The sequence below is a fragment of the Colletotrichum orchidophilum genome, assembly GCF_001831195.1.
Source record: "Colletotrichum orchidophilum strain IMI 309357 chromosome Unknown Scaffold_240.1, whole genome shotgun sequence".
Classification (NCBI taxonomy): Eukaryota; Fungi; Ascomycota; class Sordariomycetes; order Glomerellales; family Glomerellaceae; genus Colletotrichum; species Colletotrichum orchidophilum.
In genome coordinates this window covers 1-23,257 of record NW_019173196.1, presented here as the reverse complement: position 1 = coordinate 23,257, position 23,257 = coordinate 1, and the positions used below count along the sequence as shown (strand labels likewise).

General features: G+C 53.3%; 8 protein-coding genes across 8 annotated transcripts; 2 read left to right on the top strand and 6 right to left on the bottom strand.

Annotated features, from left to right (window-relative positions):
- Positions 1-645: 645 nt before the first annotated feature.
- Positions 646-1,461, top strand: CORC01_14117 (uncharacterized protein; the record flags this gene model as incomplete). The annotated part of the gene is made up of 2 exons (XM_022625728.1): positions 646-964; positions 1,040-1,461. 2 exons carry the CDS (start codon positions 646-648, stop codon positions 1,459-1,461), a joined length of 741 nt encoding a protein of 246 aa, XP_022467768.1.
- A 194-nt stretch (positions 1,462-1,655) lies between these two features.
- CORC01_14116 (calpain family cysteine protease) lies at positions 1,656-4,850 on the bottom strand (the record flags this gene model as incomplete). Its single annotated transcript, XM_022625727.1, has 4 exons — positions 1,656-3,400; positions 3,458-3,962; positions 4,066-4,583; positions 4,652-4,850. 4 exons carry the CDS (start codon positions 4,848-4,850, stop codon positions 1,656-1,658), a joined length of 2,967 nt encoding a protein of 988 aa, XP_022467767.1.
- A 2,461-nt stretch (positions 4,851-7,311) lies between these two features.
- Positions 7,312-8,097, bottom strand: CORC01_14115 (zinc knuckle; the record flags this gene model as incomplete). The annotated part of the gene is made up of 3 exons (XM_022625726.1): positions 7,312-7,716; positions 7,772-7,947; positions 8,004-8,097. 3 exons carry the CDS (start codon positions 8,095-8,097, stop codon positions 7,312-7,314), a joined length of 675 nt encoding a protein of 224 aa, XP_022467766.1.
- Positions 8,098-8,510: 413 nt separating this feature from the next.
- On the bottom strand, positions 8,511-8,714 carry CORC01_14114 (uncharacterized protein; the record flags this gene model as incomplete). Its single annotated transcript, XM_022625725.1, has 1 exon — positions 8,511-8,714. One exon carries the CDS (start codon positions 8,712-8,714, stop codon positions 8,511-8,513), a length of 204 nt encoding a protein of 67 aa, XP_022467765.1.
- Positions 8,715-11,992: 3,278 nt separating this feature from the next.
- Positions 11,993-12,666, bottom strand: CORC01_14113 (uncharacterized protein; the record flags this gene model as incomplete). Its single annotated transcript, XM_022625724.1, has 3 exons — positions 11,993-12,088; positions 12,194-12,238; positions 12,493-12,666. The coding sequence occupies 3 exons, from the start codon at positions 12,664-12,666 to the stop codon at positions 11,993-11,995; spliced, it is 315 nt and encodes a 104-aa protein (XP_022467764.1).
- A 92-nt stretch (positions 12,667-12,758) lies between these two features.
- CORC01_14112 (uncharacterized protein) lies at positions 12,759-14,142 on the bottom strand (the record flags this gene model as incomplete). Its single annotated transcript, XM_022625723.1, has 2 exons — positions 12,759-13,372; positions 13,449-14,142. 2 exons carry the CDS (start codon positions 14,140-14,142, stop codon positions 12,759-12,761), a joined length of 1,308 nt encoding a protein of 435 aa, XP_022467763.1.
- Positions 14,143-17,610: 3,468 nt separating this feature from the next.
- On the bottom strand, positions 17,611-18,848 carry CORC01_14111 (WD repeat domain-containing protein; the record flags this gene model as incomplete). The annotated part of the gene is made up of 4 exons (XM_022625722.1): positions 17,611-17,660; positions 17,717-18,472; positions 18,527-18,653; positions 18,711-18,848. 4 exons carry the CDS (start codon positions 18,846-18,848, stop codon positions 17,611-17,613), a joined length of 1,071 nt encoding a protein of 356 aa, XP_022467762.1.
- A 1,031-nt stretch (positions 18,849-19,879) lies between these two features.
- CORC01_14110 (transporter particle component) lies at positions 19,880-20,635 on the top strand (the record flags this gene model as incomplete). The annotated part of the gene is made up of 3 exons (XM_022625721.1): positions 19,880-19,935; positions 20,043-20,265; positions 20,324-20,635. 3 exons carry the CDS (start codon positions 19,880-19,882, stop codon positions 20,633-20,635), a joined length of 591 nt encoding a protein of 196 aa, XP_022467761.1.
- Positions 20,636-23,257: the final 2,622 nt, after the last annotated feature.

Below are 23,257 nucleotides of genomic sequence, written 5' to 3'. Positions count from 1 at the left end.
AAGTTCCATCGGGAACGACCACGCAAGGAGTCTATTCGGGTATTTTCCCGCTTCTTTTGGTGGACCGGACCCAGCCTAGACCGTTGATAGGCGTTGGGAAGTTGGAACTGGAGCTTTGACGTGGAGTGAGGAGTTTAGCAAGAGGGGGGGAAACAATTTTTTCGCAGAAAAAGAAAATATGAAGTGGCCAATGGCCGAGGCTTCTGCTCTTTCTCCTTACCATCGTGCCATCGTGGCATCCAATTCTTCCTCGCTAGTGCCTGGTCGATCGAGATAGGTAGGTAGGTATGGGTGCGGTGCGCATGCCAGCGAGGTGACCGAAGATACGAATGGGGAATTATCCGTAATATTCTCGGGAACCAAAAAAAAAAGGGAGGAAGAGAGGTGGCAGAGGTGGCAGAGGTGGCGCCAGAGGTACGTACCCCCCCAGGTACCACCTTCCTGGTTCGCCCAGTCTCCACTCCGCCCGCCGCCCAGCACTTCATGCGTCGACTTGCGCGTTGCCGTCCCGGCCGCGTCTCCGTCCTCAATCGGCTCACGTTCCATCTCAGAGATCCAAGCATCCGAATAAGCTCCTGCCAAACGCGCATTGTACGCGACACAAGGCCAGCCGTTTTCTGCCGACTTTGAGAGCTGTGCCTCAAGATGGCCCAAGCCCCTCCGCCCACTGTCATCGCCCAAAAACAATCCTTCCTAGCCACCCAGGCTCGTCTCCTCTCCCAACCCCTGCACCCATCGCGCACCTGGCTCGCTGCGAACGAGGCCGCCGAGGCCCCCATCCCGGACCCGGTTGTCGAGCACGTCGCCGTCCGCCTCAACGCGGCCTTACTGCAGCATTCGCGACGCGCCTACTCTCACCAAGCGAGTCGTCACGTCGCCGAGCAGATCGACGCGTTGTATCTTTCTCAACTGTCAGCGGCACAAAATGACTCCGCTGAGGGTCTCTCTCTCTCCTTGGACCTGTGTATGTTGTGATTCCGCATTAGCACCTCCTCGACTAAACATATGTTGTGCCAAGACTAATGGAGGATCTCCAAAGCTGAAGAGAATGCCGTTAGGTTGCTTCCCTTGACATGGCCAGCCGAGCGTGATGCGACTACCTTTCCTATGGAAGTCAAACGGTACGCCGAACTCGCTGGCCGCCTAAAGACGCTCGCCGAGCAGAGGCAGCGGGTCAAAGCCCGTGTTGAGCGGCTACGGCGCATGAAGGCCCTACTTGATCCCTTCCGCATCGAAGATGCCGGCGCGGGTGTACAGGAGAACCTTGTTACCCGCGATGGCGAGGTAGAAAAAGAGATGGAAAAGATGCGCGTCCTGCTGGCCCGTGTAGGTGGTCGTGTGGGCCTTTTGCCTGAGTCCACCGAGTCTACGAACCAACGAAAAGAGGCCGACTCTTTGATCGTAGAGCCTGTCGCCACGGGAGAGAAGCGCAAACTAGACGATCTTCTCGATAGTTTCTGATGGGCCATCCAGAGGTCCAAGTTAGTATCGAGAGAGTATCTGTGGCCAAGCAATGATGGTTTTCCTCGTCTAGGACAATAGATTCTGTATTGGAGTGGGATAGTGGCGTTAGGTTCTAGGTTTTGACGATACCCCCAGCATTATGAAAAACTCTTCTTTCTTTTTGTCCCAGCAAGTCCATCTTGAGGCGCATGTCAAGCTTGGAAGTCGAGTGCGCCTCCCAAAGAATCAACACCTGGAATGGCCCGTCTTTCTCTGCCACCATCAGAGCGAGCCAGCTTTGAAGCATCGCTGAGATCCTCACTAGGAGGCCGGATACTCTTCTTTCTCTGGATAATTTCTCCCTCAAGCGTGGCGTCTTTGGCGCTGTCATCCACATCCAGACCTTTTGACTTCTTGTCACCCGGCTCTGAGGTTTGTGGGGTTGCCTCCTCTTTGGGATATAGGCTTGGCCGCATGACCCGAAGGTTGACAATAACCTCCTCTTGATCTTCAACTGATACCTTGGAGTATACTCGGAGTCCTACTACGGCCACAGCGTTCCATGGATCTCTCTCAAACTCGTCTTGTTCATCGGCAGGCGCTCCAGAGGCGAGCTGCGGCGGCGTGCGATCTGTGCTGTGCTCCCGTTTTTCAATGGCGTCAATTTCAAGCTCCAGCTCCCGCTCGGAAAGCTCTGACAGGGATGATATGCTTGCGATGCCATCGTCGTCTGACTCGCATGGGTAAGGTACGGAATACTCTGATGGAGGTGCTGCTTCGCTCATCGCCTCTTCCCCATCTTGAAGGGTAGCATCCAGCACCTCGCTCTTGACGCTGACTACCTCGCGTCTATCGCCTCTGTATATCTTGTTCGCAGACTTGAGGGGCGTCAAAATTTCCGGGCGCCTCTCGATATCTTGTTCGAGCAATGCAGCCTGCTTATAGACATGCGGTATCGCTCCTACTTTGTGGTGGGGAGAAACCGGTGTTTCCTCAGTGACTGCGACCCCTGCATTGGTTTGTCCACGGACATCGCTTGACAAGGACAAATTTTTGGTTGCAATCTCGAGAGATCTAGGTTCATCTTCCTGGATCTTGACTTTGGCCACAGGGTTTGGTGGTTCTGGAACCGAGTGTGACTCGCTGGTAGCAGATTGCTTTGGCGAAGGGGGATGGGTTGGCCTTTTGTGTGCACGGAGCTTCTCCTTTATGGCCTGGTGTTGTGCAATGCGCTTTGCTAATTGTTTTTGGCTCTTCTTCCTGGCTTTGATTCTGAGGTAATGCTCTTGTTCTCGCTCTTTGAGTATCTTGCGTTTGATATCGGCACGTCGCTTTTCTCGCTGCCTCTTCTCGTATGCCTCCTTGGCTGACTTCTCTGCAGGTGACTCAACAAGTTTCCCCTTGCTATGAGCAAGGTCGTAGGCCAACCCTATTCGGATCAGTTTCTCTCGACGGCCCTTGGCATTATTCCGAATCACTTGATCGATGGGAAGAACACTGTCATTTCGAACCGCATCCAGCTTGACGAGAACTTCGTAGCTGCCTGTTTCGAGGTCAAGTTCAACATTCACGGATCGGTTCATGCGGTAGGATGCTTGACTCCGAACGACGTAGTCCTCTTGGCCGGCTTTGTGCAGACGGAATTGCAAATCAAACCGGTATTGGCCTTCAAGCCCACGGAAGTATCGATCGTCCAACTGTGCCAGTACAATCACAACGGGACCCGACTTGGAAATTGTAAAGGCGAAATATGTCTCGTGGTAGTCCAGAGTCCAGGGCACCGATAGCGTTGTCCAAATGGATATTACCTTCCATTCGGAACCAAATAAACGTGTAACGTCGAAAATGTTGTACTTTTTGAGGAGATCGTGGTAAGAAATCCAGAAGGCGCCATCGTCGCCAAAGGTATGTTTGAGTTTCTGCAACCACTCAGGAGTCCATTCCTTGGAGCCATCGCCTGCTTCTAATCAGCACGAGAACGGTCTGAAGTTGGGACTCGAATATGAAAACTCACTCCAAGCTCCTTTCCATTCGCCTTTTCCCCAGGGATTCTTGAGCAGAACGAGTCTTTGATCGTCCATCTCAACTGCCTTCATAACACTGTAAGCATGCATCTCGATGATGCCCTTACGTTCTCCCAGGCCTCTTGATGCGAATCCGGTAGAGCAACCCAGAAGCCAGTCTTCGTTGACCTTTAGGAGTTTCTCTTTCCAAAAATATTCCTTGTCAAGAATGTCTGTCGTGTAGACCTCTGAGGTTACGCCACCAGTAAGGTCCTCAATGGCCTCGCCTGTAAATCCGCCTTCAATGGAAGCATAATCTCCATGAGCCTTTGCGTAAGCTTTCTCGAGAAGCGGCAGCCACGTTTCGTTAGGATTCTCGCACTGGGCGAAGTAAAGCGCGCCACTGTTTGACTGATAGATGCGCCTGTAGGCTTCTTCCGAATTGATACGCTCTCGATCTTCCCAAAGAATTCGCTCCAAGTAGGGCTCATCATAGTCGGGTTTGGTGAGGTACAGCTGTGCGGCCAGTTAGAAAGAGCTTCGGGGCTTTGCGAGATGCTGATGTCGCAGTAATCCAAGCCTTGCCGATTCTTGTTGCAAGATAAACAATGGGACATACCTTGTCGTCAATGATTTCGCTGAACCACTCCCCGTCGCGATGGAAGACAAAGCCGTAGACGCCGACTTCTAGATTATGTGCAACGCAAACCTTTTCAATCAGACCAGGCTTGTTACTCAGATTGCACAGCGCAGCCATAAGCCAACAGTCTCCATCTCGACCTTGGCGCACATCATCAGCTGTCGGCCCGTCAATGTAGAACTGCGGGTTGTCGAAGATATCGACCACTCGCTTGACAGCCTTTGGCTGAAAAGAGGACTGCGGGGGTTTCGTGTCCTTCGTATTCCACAATGATTCGAGGCAGTCTCTACGCCCGAATTTCAAGTCAAACTCAATATCATAGTGAGGGTCTCTGTAACGCTGGTTTACTCGGCGACACTCATGAACGATCTTGTCAACCTTGGCTTTGCAGACAGTCGCAGCCTCATCGTACGACGTCTGGGTGAAGATTCCTGTGGCTTTGGAAGATCGCTTTGCAACCCCCTCAGCGTACGCGTTCTGGGGAATGACAGTGGTAGCTGTTGGTGTCCAACACATTCAAGTCAGCCTCGAACCGATCCAATGCGACCCTCCGCAGGCGACTGACCTTTGCCCGGAGTTTTGGTCGTAAACTTCGTCCAGAACTCGTCAATGATTTCCTGAGGAGGCTGTTGCCTTGGCTTACGGGGCTTGGTGACGGTTACAGGCATAGTAGCTAAGTATGCTCGACGTCGCGGGTGGGGGTTCATCGACGATACAATCTCGTCGGAACTCGAGCTGGAGCCCGAGGTTATACTGTAGGCCATTGCGCCCTCAGATTTTTCCAGGAGTTGCCTAGTAGTGAAGGTAGAAGGTGGTGATCGCGAAGATTCTCGCGCTTTCCTACACTCGTTCAGCTGGTCAACGCTAGCAGCCTTAGGTGAGGCGCTCGGCTTGTGTTACCCCGTCAGGTGCGGTCCAAAGTAGCAGACGATTGAGCCGTGGGCAGGTTTACTTAGCCAGTTCTGATTCTTGGAGGTAGGAGAGAAAGAGCCCACGAGAACCACCTACACAGGTAAGATCAAACAGTGAATTGTGGGAGGGGACAGCACCCCAAGGCTAGCTGCAAGCGGCGGCTTATGTATCTGGGTGGGAGCCCGTTGCCTCGCACGCCAAACCTGTGTGATGAGGCTCTGCGTCCCAGTTACAACAAGACAGCCTGATGCATGGACGTTTGGTGGCAGCTCTGAAGTGAGCCCCGTTGATCATCGGGCGACCCAGCCGTTCGGGAAGCTTCTACAGTGGGACAGCATGGTTGTGCGACACCCGTGACATGTCTATCACTCAGGCAGAAGTGAGACGGCGAACAAATAGGTAGATTTAGATGGGTGGATGGACACGCTTACTGTCTCGTGAGTACCTATCAGGCTGCAGCTCGACGATGACGGCAGTGTGTCCTTGCTTGAGATGGCGTAGGCGATGCAGACTGCTGCATGCAAGACCACCTCATACGTGAGGTTACATTGCAAAATCAGCGCTTGGAGCAGGCTGGCAGGGCTGGCCGCTGGCTGTTACCCCGCTTCGCAAACTGCAGCCGTGGCATGGCTGGCCTTGGGATTCGAGTAGCGAGCGCACTTACGATGAGGCTGGCCGGGTTGGCCGGGTTGGCAAAGTTTCGACACCCGCACACAATGCGCGCGACTAAGCGTGGCCTGACATGGTACACGTGGCCCAGAATCCTCGATTATGCCCGTGGGATACGCATGTCCACATGCAGGATGGCCGGACGACCTACCGGCATGAGGAAGACAAGAGGGTGAACGCTGAGGTCCGGTTAAACCTTCCCACAAAGGATGCCGGGACGGATGGTCAGAGCTTTCGCCGTGCCGTCGGTACCCACTTAACTCCGTGTGCACTGGTGCCTACCTACAATCTCTGATCTATTTGCTGCCGCATCCAGGGCTCCTTCATATGCGACACCCAAGAACACGAGCCAGTCGCGTCATGCAGTGTCGTCCTTCAAAACGTGGGCCAAGCTTGACCGCGTGTGACTACTCGGAACGCCGAATCGTCTGATGCCGATCGCTTCACCGCAGCTTCGCATCCTCTCGTATAAATGCCGACTGTATCAGGCCTAATCTCCAGCCTCGGACTATCTCCTATTGTCCTTCTCGGTTTCGGTCATGTCTGCTCGGAGAAGTTCACCTCCAAACTCCGTGATAAAATCAACCGTCGTTAGTCGTAACAGCTGGCGTACCCTGCTCCTGTAATCTTGATGCTCCGGAATGGGTTCCCAAAGACGATCCACCGCCCACCGTCCAGCGGCATCCCTTGTACATCATCCGGTTCAAATCACCCATCACAACTGCGCCATACCCCGGAAGGGACTCGGACAGCTTAAACAACAACAGCTTCTTTTTTTTGTGCGTCACGCCACAACAGCTTTGCCGGGGTGCCCACCATTTCTCCCTTCGAAGGGATCTTCTACTCAACAACCACTTCCACCGCCCCAAAACTCTTCTTCTTCATTCGATACTTGGATCTCTTATCCCCCTCCCCGAGCCCCGCCTTCCATCCCAAGAATCTTCCCCAACCCGATATGCTGTGTCAGCAGTGGTCCCTGGTCAGAAACGACTGTCAACTCGGGTCATCGCTGACAGGCACATAGAGGTAGTTCAAATCCTCAGCCGCAAGCGGCCTTGATTTCGCTGTGTACTGCGGAATACTCTTCTTGCCATCGTTGTCTGAGCTCAATCGTGGATGGAGGAAGATACGCATGGAACGGAGTCACCTCCTCGTTGGGGTATTGAGCCGAAAGCAGGAGTGTCGAGCCAAAAAATTCTCCATAAGATGGCTGTGAAGGTCGCGAACTTTTGTTTCCAACTGCGTTGAATAAAGATGCATTCAAACATGCTTGAGACCATCCGTCGTGAGAGTCGTTTGCTATGAAGAAAGGAAGCCTTTCCCGTTTTGTTCCAGAAAATGAATCGTGTTGATGAAGGGGAATCCGTGTAGACGCCATGTAAAGCAAAGGATGCCATTTGGCGACATGCCCATTTTATGCATAGATTGAAATAATAACCAGAATGAAAAGGGGAAGGTGCAATAGAGGTGATGTTCAGAAGGCGTGAATGATTGGTCGTACTGTAGATAATTGAAAGCGGTATTGCTCAAGAAACACCGCAAAGGTTACGAGACGGGAGCTGCACAGTGGCGGGCAGCCGATTCCTGTTGGCCTAGACCAAAAAGTTGCAACATCCTGAAGGGAACATGACCAACGATCGCCGTCTAAGCAACAGGGGCAATGGGCGCAACAGCAGGCTGAGGGATGCCAGGAGCAGCCGACAAATCAACGTCGTTGGGGATCTCGCCGTTGGCGTTCTTCTGGGGGCAATCGCGGGAGATATGGCCAGCTTCGCCGCACTGGTAGCAGGTCTTGCCAGCAGTGTTGAGAGGGCCACCGTTGGGAGCGGTGCAGTCGCGGGAGATGTGACCAAGCTTACCGCAAGCGTAGCACTTCATGGCCTGAGCCTGGCAGTCTCTCGCAAAATGGTTGGGGCCACCGCACTTGTAGCAGGTAGCAGGGCGGGGGCCACCAGCGAAACCACCGCGGCCGTAGCCACCGTACCCACCACGGGGAACCGGGGGGCCACCACGGCCCATGTTGACGCCGGCGGGGTTAGGGCAGGCGCGCTTCTCGTACGTCAACAATCTGAGCATCAGTTTCCAAGAAGCCGAGGTTTCTTACCGCAAGATGACCGGGCTGTCCGCAGTTGTAGCAGCGGCCACTCGTGCCAGCACCGCTCAGGCGCAGGGTAGGGCAGTCGGCCTGGACATGGCCAAGGCCCTGGCAGTGATAGCACTGCTTAGCCTCGGTGGTGCGGGGCAAGGGGCAGCCGTTGGACTCGTGGCCTGGTTGCTTGCCTACAAACCGAAATTAATGGTCCGCCTGGCGAGGCATAGAGTGGCAAGCGACTCACAGTTGTAGCAGAGGCGCTCGGCGGAAGAGCAAACCTCGGCATAGTGGCCAACATTGCCACACTTATAGCAGGCGCGACGAGAGAGGGAAGACATTTCGATAATGTGTGACTGCGATTCGGCATGTTAGTCACAACGTTAATAGATGAACGAAGTCGTCATATCTTTCGGAGCCTTTACGGTCCAGCAAAAAAAATCGCAGAGTCTCCGAGTCGCATTCCAAAACATAGTGTCGCAAGCAGCAGCAGCATCAGTTGTCCAATTTCGTAGAGCCGAACGTTTCTGAGTTAGAGGCGCAAGCGGCTCGATCCAGCTCAGCGCGACCTTCCCGGCACAGGGAGCGTCTCATCGTGTATGCCAAACTGCGCATGGTGTAGTTTCTGATTGTCCTCCTTGGTAGATAGATGCTTAAAGAGCCGCGATGTATGGGATCCGTCTCTTGACGTGGTGGCGGGCAACCCGAGTTTGGGTGAGGGATTATCAATCGTAGACGATCCACCAAGGGCTTTTCAGAGAGCGGCGCATCGACTCGAGAGCAAGCGCGCGGGACCGAGGTTGCGGGGAAGGCAGCAAGCGAGACGGCGCATTTGTGCAACTCCGGGTTCAACACTGATGGAGGGCCGAGATTCTGTGACCGGATCGACGTGGAATGCGGCAGGTAGATGCGGCTGCGGGTAAAATTGGAATTGGTGGGCTAAATTGAGTCGCTGCATTGTGTTCGCGATAGGGCACACGACTGCGATGCGCGAAACTCGGCGCTGGAGTGCGGAATTGCAGCCGAGCCAACAGTAGGCGGATTTGGCGCATCATCGAAGCCGGTCGCGTTGCGCGGATGAGTCTGACTGCGATAATGGCAATTGCGAGACAGCCTCCGTGTCCGACTTGAAAGGGACGGAAGGCCAAATGTTTTAAGTTGCGCTCGCTGGTTTGTGCTGCGTTGCGGTGCAAGCCAAGTGTGTGCCGATGTCGATGCCGATGCTGACGCTGACGCCGGTGCTGGTGCAAATATTGGTGCTGCTGGCGCGGCTGGACTAGAAACGGCCGCCGCCGCCGCTGCTGCCACTCACTACTGCGCTGTGCTGGACTTTCGGGTGCGTCGTCGCATGCACTTGATGCGACGGCAAGGCGAACAAACGTCGCGGCACCACCTCCACACGGCAGCAGGGAGCAGAGGGCGAGGGGGAGGGCCGGGTAGAGGACAGAGGGGTAAAAGGTACCGGGAGGCGGGCGAGAGCGAATGGAATTATGCGGACGCAAATGCAGAAACGAACGGTCAAGGGCGAAACTCACCTATTCGCGAAAAATTGCCTTTGAGAAAATCGGGGACTCGAACTTGTTTCGAAGAGAAATGCGGTTGCGGACTTGTGGTCGATAAGGCGGGAACGGAGGGAAAATAATAATTTGTGAAGGAGGAGGAGGGGTCTAGTAATTGGGAGGAGGTAAGCGCAGGGGAGAATGAGTGAGGTAAGGCAGGCGCGGTAGCGGGGGTGAATGGAACGGGACGACCTGAGGTGGGAAACAGTGACTGGCCGGAGACGAGGAAACGTGCTTCCGAATTATAGTCTCCATGGAAGGTACGGATCCAGGTGCGGTAGTCCTTCCAAGTTCCAACCAAGGTAAAAGTACCTTGGCTTGAAGAGACAGGCCGACGTCTACGTCTGCAGTACGAGTACCCGAAGAAAAAAAATGCAATACAAGCATGGTAGACAACGTAGGTCGCACCTCAATTGATGATCTACCTTAACTTACCTTAGCCCACAACACCATCGGTCCTCAAGTCGGCGAAAATTTTTCAAAACACCACGCAGAGTATCCGTAAGGGCGAGCCGGACAAGGTTCTTTTTGGTGCCAGTGCGTGAGAGACGGCATCTACACAAGCCCGGAAGGCTACGGTACCTCAGAAGGAAGGGGGCATGGCAAGGAAGCAAGACATCCAAAAGAGGAGGGCCACATCCATGCCAGAGCAACCGAAGCACACCTACCTCGTCTTACTTTGGTGAAGTGTGCTTCATCCACCGTATCCGCTTCTTTTCACTTCTTCTTTCCCTCGGTCCCTTCCTCTCCTTGCCTCCTGCCTTAGCTGCTCCGGGCCTCTGATGCTTTACCTTTGAGAGAGTGACAATTGACTGACAACAGGAAGATTAAGTCGCGTTGGGGGGGGGGGGCTCCAGGTACAACCAAGCAACCCCCGTCCCCAACTTGACGAGAAAGGAAAGGACAGGACCGGGCTGGCTGGATTTAGAGGAGTCGACAGGAGACGAGAAAGGGCGCGTGTGGGACATCAACCTCAAATCGGCGTAGCGCGTTTGCACCAATTCAGCCAATTCATCTAGGGTTTCCTCTCCGTAGCGGCGTCGCCTGGCTCTTGAAGGCCATGACATATCCATGATGGGTTGGGACTCTGGGACTCTGGGACTCTGGGACTCTGGGACTCTGAGACTAAGAGTGAGGTGCTCTCAGCAGCATTGGCCGACGAACCACATACCTGAAGAATGGAACTCGAGTCAACATGGGATCAAGTCGAGTCCGATTCTATCGGTCCGGGTACTTGGAGACCTGGTTCATCACGATGCCATGGAGGAGTTGCGCTTGATATGCACTTGCTTTGAACTGCATCCCTTGCATTTGCCCTGCACCTGCAGATTCAGTCACCCGCTGCTCCTCCCACATCCCACATCCGCCAATGACCGATACCTGCTGCCAATGAAATGATATGAACAAAAAGCAAAGAAGGGTGAAAACATAAAACACCTCGCCTTCCCGAGTCTCAAAGCCCATGTGGGTGAAAGCTACATTGCATATCTTCGAGCAACTCCTAAGTGGGAGAGCAACTCCTCAGTGGGAGAATGAGAAGGAGGTCAAATTGGGAAGCCAGCGACGATTGGGACGCTGTCAGTTTGTCTCACATGAGACACAGACCATGTATGGGAGGCGGGCGGACCAAGAGCCTCGAGGGGCAGTTGCTTCTCTCACGATTGTCAACAGTCAGAAATCGTCAAAAGTGGAGGGCGGGGAGAAACAACCCCCCTTCGTCGCTCGGGCCAGGTCTCATAGCGGTACCCCGAGAAGTCGCTCGTTAAGGGGCCTGCTCCCGATCACCTCTTAACCCCTTCCAACTCACCTCACTTCCTTCACACTTCATAGGGTAACGGGGTTTCTCATCATCGTTCCTCATGATCATTCACTTTTATCTACCTCATTTACCTGTGCCAATTTGGCATGCTGCAACTAACCCAGCCTGAATCAGACAGTGTTCAAACTCTTCCTACTCAGCTCGTCTTCTGCCGCTCCAGACCTTGCCAAAATTGGAAGCGCGAGGTAAGTTTCATGTTGGGCTTCTCACAAACCTTGACCTCTCCTTGAACTAACTACGTTACCTTATGTACCTGAGGTACTGTCATCTCCCGACTGAGTAAGCCGGCCAATGTCACATAACAATCCGGCATTAATTACTTCACTCTTGACGAACTAGAGGTCCATGTTCTCGACCTTTGGATCAAAGCACACAAACACGAGCGCACAAACATCCATCTCGGCAGCCAAGTATCTCATTACACTCAACTCACCACCCAGAGTCACCTGGACGACGCGCTGTCCTCCTCTTTTTCCCTTCCCCCTCTCAGCCCCTCGTAACACCGCGCGCTAAGAGATACACTTGAGCGAACTGGGAACTATCACCCGGGGCAGGCCGCAAAAGGCCTCACAGCGCATGCCCACCTGAATATGCCGCCCATTGGAAACCAGCAAAATACAGGTGAGAAAGAGGTGTCTGTGTTGCAATTGGCTTGCAGGGTCGAAAAGCAGGAAATCACAGTCTAGTGTGTGGACACCTATGCGATCACTCCTCCGAGCTTTCTCAGCTTGCGCAATGCAGCCCCATGGAGTATCACGGACAGTTGTTTCTGTTTACTCACAGACGTCCTTTGGAAGCATTAACAGCGTGGTCTCTCATTCTAATCGTCTGAGTAAAGCGGCCTTAGGCTGAGCGCGGCTAGCCGGCATTGCAGTGAGGATGTGACATGGAGGTGACGGGTGGGTTGTCGGCGGCTGTCAAATAGCTGGGTATCGCTACTGTGTCGTTGTTAATCTGCAGGACGGGATGCAGGACTTTGTTCAGCTTCTTGCTGCCGGCTTAGCATGTTGTGCATCCAAACGATTGAGGCAGTCTGATACCCTCCGTCTGGGAACAAACCTTCTCCAGACCCGCCTGCCTGTCCAGGATTTCGTCCGGGCTAATCTACATTTCAAGCCCAGCCATGTTGTGGAACCGCCCTCACAGGACATCCCGCAGTGACCAGTGATCATGCTTAACCATGATCGAGATGTGTTGTCATGGACTTCTCTCTTCCAGATGTAGTCTATCTTACTCTGTTCAAAATCTCTCGCGTCATACCTCCCATCGTATATTACATCTCCGTGCTTTTTTAGATGCCAAAGGTGACGTGGTAGCCCAATTGGGAAGATATCCCGCAAAGTATATAAGACTGTCACTCCGTAAGCGTTGAAAAGAACGTGGTGAATATCACCACGGCGCGGCAACTCCCAGAAAACGCATACCCTCCCTTCTGCTGAAACCTTCTGCGCCATAGCCTTGAGTCGAAAGCGCCGATTCATCCTCTCGATGCTCTCAAAAACACCGCCAACGCCAACGCCGCAAAAGCACATTGCTACAATAAGCTCCTCCGCTCGAGGAGTCCGGCCGCTTTTTTTTCCCGCTCCTGCATGTTTTTACGGTGACAATGCAATTCTCGTTTACGTTACCACGCAATCCTGTGTCCACCCATCCGCCCAATTTCGGACGGATGTGGAGGCAGTGAGGTTGGTACGTCAGTCATCGCTGCCGGTGCCATGGATCGGGGTCGAGCTTCAACGACATAGCTCACTCCGTCCTCCGATGCGTATGATGGTGGTCGAGGACCGATGCTGCTTTCTCCTCGACTGGGCGTTCCCCCGTTTGGTGCAGCGTTCGGATTGCGTTGCCAATATATGCGATTGGGATCAACCCTCTGTGCGACTTGCGTTAGTCTAAAAAGTCCCACGAGCAAATCACGATTGTGAATACATACCACACTCTCTCGCCAAAGGCCGTATGCCGGCGGCTTGGCCAAGATCGCCTCGCTGACCTCCCCTTGCTCCTCTTCATCACGCGCCAGCACGACTCGGATCGGTTCCCGTGGCACGGCGTAGCCGCCGGGTGCTAAGAGTTGCGGCATCGGCGTTCTGGCCTCGTCATCGGGCCGTGGCCGGATGACAAGCATGCATAACCGGATCAAGCCGTGACAGAAAAATATCGTGACGAACAAAATAATGAGAATCAGCAACACCGTGAACTCGCTGCTGCGAATACTCCGTGTTAGGGATAGTGCCAGGTCTATTTGAGTGGTCAGTCTCCAAGGTTATACCAAACATTTACAAAGCAGCGCTCGGGGCGCTCGGGCACCACTTACAGACGGCGAGGAGGAGCGTCAGGAACCCGCCTGATATGAAGCAACGGAGAATTTGAGATCGCATGCGTCGTGACTTTGGCCAGGGAATGCAGAATAGAAATCGTTTTGGATGCCCCTCGCTGCGGTCGTCAAGTTGCTGTCGACGATGTGTCCGTCGTCTGCGCCGCCGACCTTCCTGTGCTAATTGCGCCAGATGCATCTCTGCGGGATCTGGCCCGGCGAACCTCCTTGTTCCGCTCGAGGTTTCGGTTCCGGGGCGCCGTACGACAGGCGCGGGCATTGTCACGCGGGTCGTGGCTGGCGGTTCTCCAACTCTCGTCATGTACGGTTCGGTGGGGGACTCATCGACTCGATTCATGGGTTGTTGCGACGTCGAGTTGGGCCGCGAATCCGGGCCGTTCGAACCGCTGGTCCATGTCCTCGCGAGGTGCGGTAGGTTCAGTCGGGTTCCTGGCAGCGTCGGGAGGCCGAGATTGAACCGTGGTGTTTTGGGGCTGTCAGATTCTTCGTCCTCGAGTCGTTGCATCCCGTTTCCGGGACGCCTCCTAGAGGAGAGGGCAGGTCTTGTTCCAGGCAAGCGTCTGGATCGAGGCCGCGAACCCTCCTCCATCTCGGGTTGTGTAGATGGCCCCGCCAAAGCCTGCTGCTCACTATCCTCCCCATGCGAGGATCGTCCTCGTCGAAGAAAGTCCATGGCGAGTTGACCGAGTCGATAATCAGCCAGACCCGTTGCTGCTGAGGGTTGGCTGACGAGTAAGTTATCGCCGTTCAAGCTTCTCTCATTCTTCGATGAATGTGACGGCTGGGTGAGTGGGAGTCGTCGCCGTGTGTTTCGCAACGTCCCGCGGAAGCCGTCGGCGGCGCTTAAGGGGTAGAAAGCAACTGTATGGCTCCCTTCTGGATTAATTGTACAAAGGAAGCAAGTCAGCCGTGATGAGAGTAACAAAGACTCTGGAGTCTCGTAGTGCGGTAGTGGCGGGCCACCAGCAACGGCTGAGAAACGGCTGCGAAGCGCCAATGAGGGCGATCGATGACTTGACGGCGCGTTGATCGATGAAGGACGTCTAACGGGATTGAAAGGGGCGGTTTAAGTGGCCGAAGGGAGGAGATGCTCGCGGCCGCGAGAGAATAGCTGGGAGGGAGGGTATCAGGAAGGGCAACGTTGACTAGGTAATGTAGCTCCCGGAGCTTAGATAAAAAGTGACAGTTGACAATGAGAGCGAGAAGGCCAGGCAGGCTAGCAAACAGCAGAAGATGAAGACGATGCCAGAAAGGCAACTGGGGCCAACATGACGCTGGGCGCGATGTGGATTGGTGAAAGAAGAATCGTTCACAAGGGGGGACCACAAGAAGGTAGCAAGGCGTGTTGGGTCATCGGCAACCAAGCAATAGGTGATAGGCGCCGTTTCCGAGCGTCTTGTTCGTCGTCCGCCGGCGACTTACTCTATAGCCAGCAGTTCTGTCCAAGGCAGGGCTAGACCAGGTGAGGGTGAGGGATGGAGTGTGCAAGGTCAAGCCAAGCCTATCTGAGAGGCGAGGAGGCACTGAACCAACGAGTACGGCGTCTGCAGCATACGGTTGAAATAGAAAGGTGTTGTATGGGATTCAGTGTACGGTACGGTGCCACGGGACAGGACGAGAAAAGGCAGCAGCGAACCTGGTCATGCAGACACCACACCAGTCTCATCCCAGCGTACCTGGAATTCTGCGACTCTGCGACTCTGGAGAACCTGGAAGTGTAACGATGGGACGGGATAGGGGTGTTTGAGAGGGCAGGATGAGGGTAGGATCCAACGAGGAAGAGGAGGATGGGGGAGGAAACGCGCAGGGTCTGTGGCATCGAGGACGAGAACATTGTGTGTGTTTGCATTTAGACCCTTGCATACGGATACTAATACCTGCCTACTTACCTACGACAGCCGCAAGGTATTCTCGGCTTGGCCCAGACTCTGTGTGGGCGATTCAGCAGGAGAATAGAGGTATGCAATGAAATCGGGTCAAGATCAGCAAGGATTATGTAGGTAGCCCTCTCTGCCTCTCTGCCTCTCTGCCTCTATCCCTCGCAGACCTACATGCCATAAGGTATCCGTATCGACACGTTTTATGTCTGCGTGGTCTGGAGACGTGGGACCCGGGGAGGGCACGACTTCTCTGACAGTTGAAGTGTTGCACAGCAATCAAGGGGGTTGCCTCCAGGCGCATGGGAACCAATCGTAGCGGGCGGATGAGTTAACCTCGGACACCGTCACAACTCTTGGCAGCGTGGGACCTGGCGTGCCTGGGAACGTGCCGAATGAAAAGCCTCCCAGGGGGGTCGGCTGGAGAAAGAACGTGTTTCGGATTATTGTATTTCGACGCGCACCAGCCCATATCCGCACTAGCGCAAATTTGGCGGGCGGAAAGGGGCTCTTCCATTGGAGCCATCGACAGGGGCACCAACCCAGGCCGCCCTTGGTTTGGGCTGGCGTTTGGCGTTTGGCATTTGGCGTTAGAGTCTTCTCCAGCCTACGGATATATCCCACGTCTGTACACTACCTATCCAGGTCAAATCTCTGCGTCTTTGTTGCATCCGAGTGTATACAAAAAGTATGAGGTGGCATTGGCGGCAACAATAGCAGTCCTTCGCGCCTCAGCTTTGGCACGAAGTAGTGCCCTTTGCAGATCATTCGTCTCGCTTGGATTTATACCGTGTATGGTTGTCATCGTCCAATTCCCGTCATGAACCTTGGCATCTATCTACTTTATAGTCGTGGGGGTCGCGGTGGCTTGAATCCCCCTTTGCAATCAGATACCTCCGTATAGAAACTATGCAGAAGGGGGCAACCGTCGATTGTGCCTGGATAAGGTGCGGACTCGGCCATGCCTTCGCGACAACGAAATTGCGCTTGATACTGACATACGCCGTCTTAAGGTGCCTCCACATGCAAAGACTTGAGGACATCACACCATGGCCAACATGATTACCTCAGCTGCCGTTCGTATGACAGCTGGAGATGGTCTTGCAACCTGATATGCAATTAAAATGATACACGCAACTGGGACACGCAAACACTCGGAGCCAGAGTCCACCCGCCTCACCGTCCAAAGTCACAATCCCAAGTCACAACATCTAACAATTTGTACCCTCTATACTCCATGAATCGCCCTTGGGGTCGTCGGATGGCGCCATGTTCCGACCTCCGAGCTGCGTTTCTAACCCCTCTACGTAGAAGCCGATAGAGTTCAACATCCCGAGAAGTTCCAAATCACGCCCGCGCAGCACATGATCAAAACAGGAAACACAGGGTCCACATCCTTCGCTCAAACAGCGGGCCGTGGGGTGTCTTTAGCTGGTGTAGGCTTTGTGACGAAGCTTACGTGAATTACCTCAGCCTTGCTTGGAGACAATTCTCTGCCAGTTCTTGTCAGGCTGTTGCCGCAGTACCGCAAGTCAAGCGAAGGCCCGGAACGTGGCAGTTCAGCTACATGCAAACACCTCCTAACTCACCCGTAACCAGAGTCAACCAGAGTCAACCATTACCACCAGACCTTGATTCTGCGAGCTAAACCGCTCCTTATTGAAGTTGCGATACTAAATTTATGTTTCTTGTGGAATACACGAAGTGAACTTGTCTCAAGGTTACCCCTATGAGACAAAGCGAACACACCGGACGAGCGCTCCTAGGCCATGTTACTCGCCAACAAAAAGTCTTACTCAGACCACCTACATAGGCCCTGCGCAGCAGACAGTGGCACAGAGCCAATGGCCAGCATCGACATTTCTCTAGGGTGCAAAGCGGCAGTTGCCCGGGGTAATCTGCCCGCAATTGTCTTCTCTGATCTATTTCAATGCTTTTGAGGCGTCTGCCACCAATAACACCAGGCACCCATGGTTGTGTCCCGCGTGCGCTCCTGCTGCTGCCCTGCCGGTGTGTTGTGCCTTTGCGGATGGCACCTAAGACTCGGCATGAGCCGCTAGGACCAAATGTTCTTGGCACATGGGTGTTGCGATGATCTATGGATCGCCGACGCCCGTGCTCGTGTTGCGTCTTTCGACCACCTGCGCCAGCCTGAGTCGCACTGAGACCCCACAGGCAATGATTTGTTTGCTGCAGCATCGAAAAGCGCACAGTGGGCGTTGGCAAGCATGTTAGTATGGAATAAGTTACTAGAGCGGATTCCTTCACCGGAGCTCCCCAAGCAGCATATTCCGATCAGACGATGCAGAAAGTACTATTGTGTTTGATTAGCCCAATGCCGTCTGAAGTGCGAAGGAGAGAAATGCTCACCTATGGGTTCCGTTCCGGGCGCGAATTCGACACAGTTGACGGTTCCCTTATGACCCGGAAGCTTGTACATGAGCTTTCCAGTCTCGCTAGACCAAATAGTCGTAGTGCCGTCACCTGAACCGACAGCCACCTTCTTGCCTTCGGAATCCCAGCTAGCTTTGATGAGGTTCTTCTCCAGGCCCACAGAAGCACCGTCAAACGTTCTGATGGCTCTTTCGGTTGGCGCGAATGGCCGAATGTCCCATGTCCTTGCCGTGGAGTCCATGCCATATGAAAGCAGAGATAGCGAATCTGGAGAGACTCTGAGCGAAGTAATCGTATCCTGGTGCCCGAGCATCGAGTACACGACCGATTTCTTGCGCAAGTCCCAGACCTTGACATCATTATCGATGCCTCCCGTGTAGACCTCATTTCCAGCTTCCGACATTGCAATGGCCGTGATAGGGAACTCCGTCTGGATGTAGTCTGCCGCACTCTTTGACCTCGGGTCCCATAAACCGATCGAGCCGTCGTCACTACCACTGACCAGCATATCCTCGCCCCGTTTACTGGTGTCGATGGCGTTGACAATTTCTTCGTGGCCAACGTACCTTCGTATCCTGGTTCCGTTCTCGAGGTCCCAACTTGCCAGATGCGTATCTGCCGAAGCGGAGAAGACTATTTTCGAATCCCTGGACCACTGTAGGTCTAGAATTGCGCTGCGGTGGCCGTTGAGGATGCCGTAATTTTCGCAATCGCCGTACGTTCGCCAGAGCACTGTTCGCGAGTCAATTTTACTTCGCCATCTATTCAGAATAGGAATTGACGAACAAATGTTTCTGTCCATAGATCCTGAGGCGATGAAATTGCCCGTCGGGTCAAATTTCGCAGCAAAGATCTCGCCCGAGTGACCAGATAGTTCCATGACAGGTGCCTGCAGGTTACTCGTACGTGGTGTCTGCCATTTAACACCGTCAGTAATTTTCGAATTGGTCATGAATAGTTACCGCCATACCGTCTGTACTAACGCGCTGCTCTTCCCTGAGGCGTTGAGCCTTGCCAAAGCTCCTGTTGACGATCCCACATTCTGACGCTTTACGATCATCTGGCCTGAGCCCAGCTCCTCGTCCGCCGGTCTCTTCTCGGCAGACATGATTCTGGTTGTTGAGTGAGTACCTATCTCACAGCTTGCAAGCGTTTCGCTTGACGCAGGGTTGTTGTGTTGTTTAGGAGGCGGTGCTGGTGTCTATCGTGCTATGTCGCGTCGTATTGGCAATGTCGGATGAGCCTGTTATTGGCCAAAGAAAATCTAGTGCTGCTGAGATCATTGGCCCATGCGAGGCCGAGTTGCGAACGGAGCTTGTTTCTGCCGATCCCCGAGCTGCAGGTGGGACCTCTACTAAGGAGGTCTTCCACCTTTGGTGCATATTTGTCCATAACTCCATACCATACCTAGATCAAGATGTCTTACCTTACTTTATCCGTACCCAAGGTGCATTATCATGCCTAAGATACATGCAGGTACCTAACCACGCGGTTGTCGGAAGAGGTGGCACATATACAAGCGATCATCAACTTCAACATAGGATAGCAAAATAGAAAATTAATTCTTCAAAAGTACAAGAAGAAAGAAAAATTAAAATCAAAATTAAACTATTTATTACGTAGATTGAAGACTTAATAATTCATGATTAGATTTAATGGAGATTAAATAAAGTAGAGCACGAAGTAGATAGCTGCATCAGTGTGCCAATTTTTTTTATCCAACCGAGTGCTAAGGTAAGGTAGGTAGGCAAGTACCTCAACTTTCGCCCTTTCCGGTACGCTATCTTATCTCCATCCTCATGGATGCGGCGCCGCCCAGCGATTCCATTTGGCCAATTTCCACCTCACCGTCCATTGCAAGTATCTCAATTGCAAGTATCTCAAGCTCAAGTTCGGTTTATACGACCCCAGCGACGCCAAGGGCTCTTACGACTACTACTTTCTCCGGTCTCGAAAACCTGCGACGGCCCCAGCTAGTACGACGTGAACGACAAAAGACACCCAACGTAAACAACGTGACTTGATTTCGATTCGAAAGCACAGCCGCTTCCACGAGGCTTCCCCTATCCTGCCGTATTTTCCATCCGGGGCTGGCAGGAGTTCCCTCCATCTCTATTTCGGCAGGCTTCTCTCACAAGCATGGCCGCAAGCAAGGCAACCCGCTTGGGCGAGGAGTGCGTTTTCCAGGCAAACCCGTGCGCGGGTAGACAGAAGCTAACTGTTCAGCAGAATCTGGAAGTATGTTTGGTGGCACGCGAAGGCCTTAAAAAGAACAAGGCTGACATGACAACCTTGGTCGCAGAACTCGTATAGACAAAGTAAACGCCGAGCTCGTTACTCTCACATACGGAACAATCGTTGCGCAGTTGTGCAAAGACTACGACAGCGACTATGTGGAGGTCAACAAGCAGTTGGACAAGATGGGGTATAACATCGGCCTCCGTCTCATTGAGGATTATTTGGCAAAGTCGAACACAATGAAGAGATGCGCAAACTTTCGCGAGACCGCTGATGTCATTGCAAGAGTACGGACTCCTTGATTCATCAAGTGTTGAGACTACATGCTGACCATTGCGAATTCAGGTCGGCTTCAAGATATTTCTAAACATCACACCGCAGGTGACCAACTGGACGACAGACAACAAACAGTTCTCGCTTGTGTTTGACGAAAACCCTCTGGCAGACTTTGTCGAGCTGCCCGATGACGAGCGAGCGCAAGATGAGCTCTGGTACTCCAACATCTTCTGCGGCGTGTTGCGGGGAGCTCTTGAGATGGTGCAGATGCAGGTCGAGGCGCACTTTATCAGTGACGTTCTGCGAGGCCACGACACGACGGAAATGAGGGTATCATTAGTGCGCTACATTGACGACGAACTCCCCCCCGAAGACGACTGAGTGAAATTGCATCTTGCTAAACAATATCGCTCTTTGCTACGCCCGAACGCAAGCTCCATGTTTCAATTGGTTCTTTTGCACCGCAAAAAGCTTACTGTTCGTTGATGGAAGGTGTTTGACAGCGCGCAGTCTTGTTTCCTTGCTTGTTGGCGGAGATGAGGCGATGCCAGGTTCATCATTGTGAATACTGCGCAAAAACAAACTTCCACAAAATCGTGCCTATCTTACATGCATTAAGTTGGAGCTTACCAGTAATGCGACCAAGCCGGAACCATGAGCTGTGCGATATCAAATAGAGTTATGCACGCCAAAACCGCCCCTGCCAACACGAGGACCTGAGTCCGAAGGTAGTTGGTGATTAATATTGATGTATCTTAGTGGAAGGGTGAGGGCGGACTTCTCGGCAGTAGAGTACCTCAGTATTGCGCCTCCCAGCACACGGTTACATGTAGAGCCAAGATTTTCTCAAGATTTTTTCTTCTTGTGGGCAAGCCGTATATGCGGTGACTCGGTCAGAATCGGGCTGGAACTGTACCTCAAATTTGATGACAAGACTACGGAAACCATTGGGCGATGGCAGACAGCAGGCGTTGGGCTTCCGTGGCTCTCAGGATTGCCGGCCGATTTCGGGAAATATGGAGAATGACGGAAGTTGAGAACGGGGGAGTGGGAGCAGAAGTAGTTACCTTAGCAAGTGTGCACGGCAATTGAGTAATTCCACCAGAATTTCTGGCCGATGTGCATCTGCCAAACTCCAAAGTTCATTTGCCCTTGCCTTGCTGCAATCTCTTCTCCGAAATGTTATCATGTTCAATCCTGTTGAGATTATAATTATTCGTGCAAACCTTGAGCTTACAATGCCTGGATATCATCATACCTTGGGTAGTGCTGGGGAGGTCCGTGCCAAGGCCCATGGCTAGCCTTTCATTTCCCGACTCAATGATTTGTTAATGAGGGACCTGAGAATGACGAGAGTCTACATTTTATTCTTTGGTTTATTGTTGAATGACGGCGACGAGTGCCTCTGCCCTTGGACTATGAGGTGGCACGTTTGTGATGCAGAACCCGTCTTCGTGAGCGGGTATCTGGGGGAAGCATTTGAATTTCCGAGTCTTCATTTGAGCACGAGGGAGCAGGGACCGTAGACTACCGCAGCTAATTACGTTGGTTCACTTCGCTATTAGTTTAAAGTTCAATTGTCGCAAGGAGGTGGGTTCAAGGAGGGGGAGTTGCATCAATCGAACCGCAGGGCCAAGTTGCGTTGGTTAGTCGTCCTGCATCACCCGCCGTGCCCACGCTGCTTGCCCAACTGCCACTGCAAATGGTTGTCGCGCGTGACGGGCAGGTTGAAGAAGATACACACACGATGATCCTAGATGTATACGGGGAGCGGGAAGCGGAACGATGTCTTAGGTGGATAATGGTCTCTTTCAGGCTGCCCACGTCACGAGTGTTGCAAGGCGGACGCGTCCAAGGTATGCGGGAGCGCACTCGTTTTGACCGAGACGTTTGATGGAGCGCGTTGGCTGTACGGTAGTTCCATTAAAGATGCGACGTACCCAAGTCGAAGTTAGAACACCAGGTACGTGGGTCGTGGCGACGGCGAGCAGCTAAATCCTAGTATCAGGTCATAAGGTAAGCTGGACGTGCCACGACGCGATTGCCAGCTAGACCCCACTGACTCCCCGACAAGATACCTAGGTTCATTACTATAGGTAGTTCAAGGTAAGGTAAGGTACTTATTATCTAGCTGGGCGAGCTTCTTTGAGGGCACTGGGAGCAGCCTTAACAAGCACGCAAGGTCTAAGTGATTGTCAAGTTTTGCCTCTGACGATTTCAGGGTTTGGCCTCAGGCAACAAGCAGTCTCAGATATTCGCCTTTCATTCTGAGATGTGCTCGTCGAGGCCTCTTCTCTCACAGACTCACGCTTCCAACGTTAAGCCCCAAAAAAACCCCTAAACCGCTCTCCCACGGCCACTGCCAGCAGACCTGTTCTACACGGTACTCACGGTTCCAGCAAGGTCTCTGAGGTTGAAAACTGCCCGCCTCCTGCCCAAGCGTTCCAGGGCCCAAACATTGGAAAATCCCAACCCCATCCTTTCCACTCTCTCCGACTCCCTCTCCTCCTTCCCACTGTCTCTCTGCATTGCTGCATCGCCGTCTGCTCTGTCTTCCCGTTGAACCCAAGGCGCGCCCCTCTCTTTTTTTCCCCCTCGTCCTCTCGCTTCCTCCGACATCTACTCCTACCCTTTTTCTTCCTCCCGAATTCAACAACCCACACCCCCTTGGATGGCCTCGCATACCGACCACATCTTCAATGCTAACGTGGTCTCGATAACGTGTTTGTCACCCAATCCCCCGTTCATGGTCGCCGCTCTCGCGCCCCGCGAGACACTCGTCCATCTTCAATCCGACCTTGCCTGATCTGCCTAGCGACCGCGGCTTGAGGGACCAACCATTCGACCTCGCTTCGGAATAATATCCATCCATCTCCACAGCTGTTAGCATCCACGAAGCCAGACCGACCAGCACTCACCTCACCATCAGAACCCGCCCGGAACCACGGTGGTCCACGCCCGCGTTACCTCGACGCTCCCCCGGAGAGGAACCCCCTCCCCCCC